The sequence below is a fragment of the Sminthopsis crassicaudata genome, chromosome 2 (genome assembly GCF_048593235.1).
Source record: "Sminthopsis crassicaudata isolate SCR6 chromosome 2, ASM4859323v1, whole genome shotgun sequence".
Classification (NCBI taxonomy): domain Eukaryota; kingdom Metazoa; phylum Chordata; class Mammalia; order Dasyuromorphia; family Dasyuridae; genus Sminthopsis; species Sminthopsis crassicaudata.
Window position 1 is genome coordinate 110,799,430 of NC_133618.1, and position 8,739 is coordinate 110,808,168.

At 33.9% G+C, this 8,739-nt stretch overlaps 1 protein-coding gene across 1 annotated transcript; it reads left to right on the plus strand.

Annotated features, from left to right (window-relative positions):
* The first annotated feature begins 425 nt into the window (after positions 1 to 425).
* C2H2orf74 (chromosome 2 C2orf74 homolog) lies at positions 426 to 2,574 on the plus strand. Its single transcript, XM_074285027.1, has 4 exons — positions 426 to 602; positions 786 to 878; positions 960 to 1,140; positions 2,311 to 2,574. The coding sequence occupies exons 1-4, from the start codon at positions 508 to 510 to the stop codon at positions 2,479 to 2,481; spliced, it is 540 nt and encodes a 179-aa protein (XP_074141128.1). The 5' UTR covers positions 426 to 507; the 3' UTR covers positions 2,482 to 2,574.
* Positions 2,575 to 8,739: the final 6,165 nt, after the last annotated feature.

Here is an 8,739-nt window from a genome sequence, read left to right on the forward strand (position 1 = left end):
AGATTCATCTTGATATCTCAAATAAAAGTGAAATACAAACTATATATTGGCAATTTTTTTTTTGCTCTGAAAATGCAGAGTTGTAACAATAGTTGGGCAACCATAGCTTTTCCCTAGGACAAAAATATTTAGCAAGTGTAGACGATCTCTTGAGACCCAGCCCAATGGTTCCATAGTTCTATGATGTCATAGAGGTGAAACAAGTGCTTTGGATGCTTGCTTTCCTGGTTGGGGAGGAGAACTGAATGATCACAAGTGTTCCAGATTAGTGGTCCCTCCAGGCATCTTATACTCATCACATTTATGGAGAGGAAGTAAGCCAGTGTGAGTAAATGCCACCTACCCATGAAGAATGTATTTTATGGAACTGAACTAATAAAAGCAGCAACAATCCCCCAACCCTTCTGTTCTGTTTCTAGAAAACTTAAAGACTAAGAAAAACAAATTCAAACTGAGCTGGGAAAAAAATCTGGACAATCTGTGATCGTTTGAGTCAAGAATTCATCTATGTTCTTTGAAATCCTAGGAATCTGTGTCCTCATTACTCTCCTGATGTGTGTCATATTCCTTCTCATTTTAATAGTGATTTTATCATACCAAAGGTATCAATCCATACTAATAAACTAGTTTAAGATTCCAATACATGATAGAAGCTTGCCTTAGCTCTTCAGTCACATTTTGAAACTGATCAAATAATATTTTGGATATTTATTGTTCTTCATTTCTGTATATTCTTCTGTGAGACTCAAATATCAATGCCAATCTACCTTTTATATCTTTCTCAGTGTTCCAAAGAGGAAGAGACCTTTTTTAGGGAATATGAAGCTAAGTCATAAAAAGTTGCAGAAGAAAAGCCCTTTATCTCCCACAAGGGACAGGTAAGACTTTTTCTTAGAATGTGGTTTTATACAATAGAGTTTTTAAAAATCCTTCCTGCTTTTAAAAATCCTGTTTTGTAGATCCATCTTTATACTGCAGTGTGCAGAGGAGAACAATCTTGTGAAACCTGGCATTCTGATGCATTCGGACAGTGAACAAGCATCGGTTATTCCACTGGATAATGCAGAATCCAGGGAGGAAAAAAACAAGATTATGGACTTCAGTAAGCCCAAGTGGGATGCCAGCCCTTCTAAGAAAGGGGTAATATGCTTTTCTGCTTAGATGATTCTTTTCTTAAACATCTACTTACTATGTGCTGGGTACTGGGTATACAAAGATAAACATGAAGTAAACCTTGCCCTCAAGGAGTTTATATTCTCTGGAGGGAGAAGTACACAGAAGAATATATAGAAAATAAATACACAGTAATTTGGAAGGGGAAGCACTAGCAGTTGATGGATGAAATACGTGGAGAGATCAGGAAAAGTTCCACAAGATAAACTTTAAAAGAAGTGACATTTTCTGAAGAGATATATGCTCATATATAAAATATTATTATATATTATAAATATTACTTCTAATTTATCCTGTGTATGTGGAGACACACTGAGTATACAATGTATACACAGAGAATAAATTAGATGTAATCTTAGAGATTTGTAGTCTTGGAGGCCTCTTATAAAAGGCTATTAGAGCTAAGTCTTGAACAAAGCCAGGGAGAAGCATTCCAGGGATATGTCTGTGTTTCCTCATCTATAAGAAAGGAGTAATAACAGGATCTATTTTGCAGGGGTGTTGTAGGGATCAAATGAAACAGTATATGTAAAGTGCTTTGCAAATCTTACGTATTATATAAATGTTAGCTGTTATTACTTTTTATTGCCATTCATGTTTTGAGAAGTATTACTAACCTGCAAGGTTAGACACCTTGTGACAATTCATAATATGTTTCTTGGTTCCCCTTGGATCTGGCCAGGAAGGCTCATGGGTCACTCAATCTATAAACATTCTTTAAATGCTTACTCTACTAAGTTCTGGTGATACAAAGACAGATAATTGTGAACTCCTTATGGAACTCACAGTTGAACAGGGAGAACAACTATGAAAACAAGAGTGAAATAACTATGTAAAACAAGGTAAATATTCTCATGTTATTATAATATATAGTTTCTTGGAAGGAGGATATTGGTACTTTGAGAAATTTTGTTTCTCAAATAGACATGAAGATGCTATGGAGACATAGATGAAATAGGATTATGATAATTTCTCATTTCACCACTATTTATATAAGGATAGTTGACAGCTTCTTACCTAGTATAAGCCACTTTCAAAATTTACATTTAAGACAAACTTAGAATTTATCTTCTCTGTAAAATATGGTATCATTTCAGGTCCTTTGTCTTGTCTTTTCTCTGTCAAATCCTCTTAAAGAATTCCAAGATGTCAGAAAAAGAAAATTCCATCTCTAACCCTTTCTCAGCTGAGAACAACAGAAGACCAATAAAAGGAGTGACATTTTCTCAAGAGGTCATTGTTGTGGATCTTGGGAAAGACGATGATAAACCTCATTATTATACCAGAGAACATAAAGATAAAAAATAAAACATCTAAAAAGGAGAAGGGAAGAAATCAAACCATGTGCTGGAAACACAATTGTGGGCATGAAGAATCACAATGAATTCACAAAAACCAGGATGAATCATTTCATGAATATGGATATTCTTTCATCTTTGGGCAGAAAAAAAAGGTGGACGTATGTAAAATACTATAAGTGAAACACTGAGAGCTTGAATATAGTTTTTGAAATATCATATTTGAATTCAAGAAATGTATTGTGTAATTTATGCTTACACCTCTTTCTCTGCTAGACCTCTGACCTAATAATGTCAATCATACTCTTTGTTTCTTCAAATGTTCAACCAAAAAAACAGGTCAAAATGTGACTCTATTTTTTTTTCTTTTTTAGACCTAAGCCTGCGATTCATTGTTGGAGGGAACTACTACTTAGGAAATTCCATCTCCCAATGCAGATATACCTGCTCTGAAACTTATCTTAAAGAGTTTCTTTGTTTACTAAGAGGTCAAGTGATGTACAACCAGTCTATGCTTTCAGTAGTTGAACTCAGGTCTTCTTGACTCTGAGGCTAACTCTCTATACCATATTCTTCCTTTACATTTAAATTGCTCTCCTTAATATTCTGTCATGTTTTGATTTTAGAAGTGTACAACTAAATAAACTTGTTAATTTAGAAACTCTCATGCTAAATAATACTGTTGTGTTATCTTTCAGTGTAACTATCAATAGGTATTATTATTTTAGACACAATTCTGTGGTCTTTCTGGCATAGAAAAACATTTTTCTAAGATTTAACTATCATCTCCAAAATATACAGAGAATTGACTTTAATTTATAAGAAATCAAGCCATTCTCCAATTGATAAATGGTCAAAGGATATGAATAGACAATTTTCAGACGATGAAATTAAAACTATATCCACTCATATGAAAGAGTGTTCCAAATCACTATTGATCAGAGAAATGCAAATTAAGACAACTCTGAGATATCACTACACACCTGTCAGATTGGCTAAGATGACAGGAACAAATAACGATGAATGTTGGAGGGGCTGTGGGAAAACTGGGACACTGATGCATTGTTGGTGGAGTTGTGAAAGAATCCAACCATTCTGGAGAGCAATCGGGAATTATGCCCCAAAAAGTTATCAAACTGTGCATACCCCTTGACCCAGCCAGTGCTACTACTGGGCTTATATCCCAAGGAAATACTAAAGAAGGGAAAGGGATCTGTATGTGCCAAAATGTTTGTGGCAGCCCTTTTTGTAGTGGCTAGAAACTGGAAAATGAATGGAATGTCCATCAATTGGAGAATGGTTGGGTAAATTATGGTATATGAATGTTATGGAATATTATTGTTCTGTAAGAAATGACCAGCAGGAGGAATACAGAGAGGTTTGGAGAGACTTACATCAACTGATGCTGAGTGAAACGAGCAGAACCAGAAGATCATTATACACTTCAACAATGATACTGTATCAGGATGTATTCTGATGGAAGTGGATATCTTCAACATAGAGAAGAGCTAATCCAATTCTAATTGATCAATGATGGACAGAATCAGCTATATCCAGAAAAGGAACACTGGGAAATGAGGGTAAACTGTGAGCATTGTTTTTTGTTTTTGTTTTTGTTTTGTTTTGTTTTGTTTCTCTTCCCAGATTATTTTTACCTTGCGAATACAATCCTTCCTTTGCAACAACAACAAAAAAATTCGGTTCTGCACATATATGTTGTACCTAGGATATACTATAAGATATTTAATATGTGTGGGAATGCCTGCCATCTAGGGGAGGGGGGTGGAGGGAAAGAGGGGAAAAACTCAGAACAGAAGGAAGTGCAAAAAAAATTACCTATGCATATGTATTGTCAAAGAAAATGTCATAATTATAAAAATTAATAAAAAACAAAATTTAATAAAAAAAATATTTAACTACATAAAATTATTCAGCCAGCTATGGAAGTTGTGTGAATTTCAATATTAATGTTATCTAAATCTTATGATTGAACTATTATCTTCATTAGTGGGGATGATCGAGATACATACTGGTTTTAATGATAGACAATTGATAATCTCTATGTGGATTGTGGATGAAGAGATCAGTGCTTCTTCAATAAGAGTAACAAAAGGAAATTGTGATATGATCCAACCTTCTGGAGAGCAAAGGCTTATAAAATTGTGCATACCCTTTGATCCACTACTGGTTCTATATTCCAAAGAGAGAATAAAAAAGGGAAAAGGACCCACATGTGCAAAAAATGTTTGTGGCAGTCTGTTTAGTAGTGACAGGAACTGGAAACTGGGTGTCTGCCCATCAGTTGTGGAATGGCTGAATAAGTTAATGGTATATGAAAGTAATAGAATATTATTGTTCTATAAGAAATGTTCTATAAGGCTGATTTCAGAAAAGCCTGTGAAGATCTACATGAACTGTTCACTTCTGAATGAAGTGAACAGAACCAAGAGAATATTGTATATAGCAACAACAAGACTATGGGATGATCAGCTGTGGTGGACTTGTGTCTTCTCAGCAATGTGATGATTCAGGGCAATTCCAATAAACTTCTGATGGAAAATGCTAATCACACCCAGAGAGAGAACTACAGAAACTAAATGTGGATCAAAGCATAAATACTATGCTTCACCTTTTGTTTGTTTTTTTCTTCCTTGTGTTTTCTTTTTCCTTTTGGCATCTTTCTTGCACAATATGTCACATATTTAACCTATGTCAGATTGCTTGCTGTCTTAGGGAGGAAGGAAGTAAGGGAAGGAGGGAACATTTAGAACATAAAGTTTTGCAAAAAATGAATGTTGAAAGCTATCTTTACATGTATTTGGAAAAATGAAATACTATTTAAAAAGTAAGAGCAACAAGCATTTATTGATTGTCTACTATGTGTAGGGCATTGTGCTAATGACTATAAAGCATTAAATTATGATTAATCAGCAAAATAATGGTAAATCATTTCATAAATGTTTATGGTCTACTATTTTTGTACTCTTGGTGCCTACTATGTGTGGGCACTAAAATTAGAAGAGGTATAAGACATGATTTCTGATCTGAAATAATTTGTAATTTAGTTAGAAATGGTGTGGTTCAGTGGAAAGTACTCCATAATCAGAAGACATCTGGTTTTGGTTTCTAACACTGACATCTGATTAATAACCAAAGTCCTCCCTGAATTTCATTTCCTCATTTGTGAGATTAATAAAGCCTGAAATATCCATCTCTCAGAATTGTTATGAGAAAAAAAAGTTCATCACGAGTCAAGTGATTTCTAAGTCCAGAGGGAGACCAACTACTTTGCCCCTTCGTTTTCTTACTAAGTGAAACTCCTGGACCACAATCAGCATCACCAGAATGCAAAGGAATTGAAAAGAATTTTCTCAAACTAAACCAAATAAAGGAATAAACTTATAGATAGCTTCCTCAGACAAAATCAGAAAAATTTACAAAAGATGAACTGATTTTTTTTATCCTATCTGCTAGCTGGCTATGGATTTGCTGTTTAAAGAACAAGACAGAGTAGATTGATAGGCTGGGAACCCTCTCAGACTATGGGCTTTTATATCAGTGACAATTTGGTAGAAGATCAACAGGTGGCAGTAGAGAGCCAAGGACCAGGGGATAACTGACTAGCAACCTACCAGTACATCCAATTTGCAGTTTGTGGGTCATCCCTGGAATAGTCAGATGACATCAGTGAGCCTGAAGAGATCCAGAGCCTGAATTTCCCTGACTTCACATGCTTTTGCTTATATGGCCTTGACACAGATGATGCTCCTTCCACCATGTTGTGGTGATTTGGGAGCAAGTATACTTTTGAGTGGATGTGGGAAAAGTTTTCCTTTCATTAATTTGCTATGTTTTTTTTTCCACTTTGAAATAATATATCTTCTGGTAGATACAGTAAAAAGGGACATGTTTGGGGATCTGTGGGCTGTGTTTGTGAGTGGATACTGACCAAAACAGGTCTCAAAGGTGGAATATCTTTCACAGAGCCCAAGAAAGGGGGAGAACCTAGTGCTACAAACTGATGCTCACCATATAAATGTAAGCTATTATTATTCAGGGAGATAATGCAAAGTGACAAATTATGGTACAGAAAATAAGGGACATCCAATCACGATGGATTGAATGGATAGGAAATGGTTAAGCTGTGAATTAAACTACTTTGAAAGGCAATTTGGAACTGTGCCCAAAAAGCTTTTAAATTCTGCCTACCCTTTTTATCTCTTTAGGATATAAATCTAGTAATGGTATTGCTAAGTCAAAGTAAGAGAAGTCACAAAAAATATGAATACTAGCTCTTTTTTAAGTTGGCAAAGAATTGGAAACTGAGGGGAAGCCCATTAATTGAAGGATGACAAATTGTGGATATATGAATGGAATAAATTATGATCTATGTGTGCTACAAGAGATGATGAAAGGATGATTTTGGTTTTTGTATTTTTCCCTGAAAAAAACTGGGAAGAATTTATGAACTAATACCAAATGAAATAAGTATAGAGAGAACAACATACAGTAATAACAATATTATAAAGAAAATCAACTTTGAAAAACTTAAACACTCTGGTCAACATACTGACCAATCATAAATCCAAAAGACTCATTATCCATCTCCAGATGGAGTGTAGCTAAAGTATCTTTTCTTCTCTTTCTTTTTTTTCATGGGTTTTATTTTTCTTGCCTTCTCAAGAGATAGAAAATTGGGGGGGAGGAAATCATTCTGAATTGAAAATAGAGTAAAATTTTTAAAAATTCAAGTAATCAAGAAGGAAATTTAGAGGCAGAGACTGAAAGGAAAGGCAATTTAAAAAGAAATGGATGTGATTAATTCTATTCTTTGAGGGGGGAGGGGGATAGGACCTGTATTGATTCTTTTTTTGTATTAACATTTTTATCTGAAATTTTGAGTTCAAAACTCTAGTCCTTTCTCTCTTCCAACCCCCTCCCACCATGGTAAGAAATCAGATATAGGTGATACATGTGAAATTAGGTAAAACATTTTCATATTATCCATTTTGTACAAGAAAACTCAAAAGAATAAAAAGGAAAGTAAAAAACAACATACTTCAATCTGTATCCAAACAATATCAATTCTTTCTCTGGAGGTGAATAATATGCTCCATCATTAGTCTTTTGGAATTGTCTTAGATTACTGTATTGCTGACTCACTAAGTCATTCACAATTTTTCATATAATAGTGCTGTTACTGTGTACAATGTTCTGGTTCTATGTACTTCACTGTGCATCAGTTTATGTAAGTGTTTCAGGTTTTTCTGAAATCATCCTGCTTCTCATTTCTTATAGCACAAAACTATTGTATCATGATTATATACCCAGCTTGTTCAATCATTTCCCAATTACTGGACAACTCTTTGATTTCCAATTCTTAGCCACAACAAAAAGAGCTGCTATAAATATTTTTGTACAAATAGGTCCTTTTCCCTTTTTTTGATATTTTTGGGATATAGACCTAGCAGTTCTTATATGTTTTAAAAGTAAATGGTATGGAATAAGAAATTATGATTTTTACGTGCAGGCTTTTTAATGTTCTTCTTTGTATATAGAAATTTTCTTTTTGGTATTAATAATAAATATATTTTTATTTATTGTTTATTTTTTATTAAAGTTAATAAATCTTAAAAATTATTTTGAAGTTTTAAAATTGTTTTTGCTGTTTTGAACTTGATACACAGCAAAAAATATGAATATTGCCACAGAATATTGGTTATGAAACTGGGAATCTCATTATGCACAACTTGGTTTTTTGTTTTTAAAATATAAATACTAAATTCAATGGTTAGTTCCAAGTTTTTCTTGGTAGACTGTTTCTTTTTTTAAAAAATAATAAGTTTTTATTTTCAAAATATATGCAAACACAGTTTTCAACATTCACCCTTGCAAAACTTTGAATTCCAAATTTTTCTTTCTTCCCCCTCACTATCTTCCCTAGACAACAAGTAACCCAAAATATGTTAAATATGTACAATTCTTCTATATATATTTTCACATTTATCATGCTGCACAAGAAAAACCAGATCAAAAAGGGAAAAATGAGAAAAAAAAACAAAAAGCAAGCAAACAATAAAAAAGGTGAAAACTATGTTGCGATCCACATTGAGTCCCAACAATCTTCTTTCTGGATGCAGATGGCTCTCTCCATCACATGTCCATTGGAACTGGCCTGAATCACCTTGCTGTTGAAAAGAGCCAAGTATATCAGAATTGATCATCACATAATCATCTTCTTGTTGTGTCCAACACTCTCTCGGTTCTA

Bases quoted from the DNA above. Each gene is read 5' to 3' on its own strand.
- C2H2orf74 (XM_074285027.1), top strand. From the start codon at position 508: ATGTTCTTTGAAATCCTAGGAATCTGTGTCCTCATTACTCTCCTGATG. The intron at 603-785 runs GTATCAATCCAT...TATCTTTCTCAG, and splicing joins GTGATTTTATCATACCAAAG to TGTTCCAAAGAGGAAGAGAC. The intron at 1,141-2,310 runs GTAATATGCTTT...ATCCTCTTAAAG, and splicing joins CCAGCCCTTCTAAGAAAGGG to AATTCCAAGATGTCAGAAAA.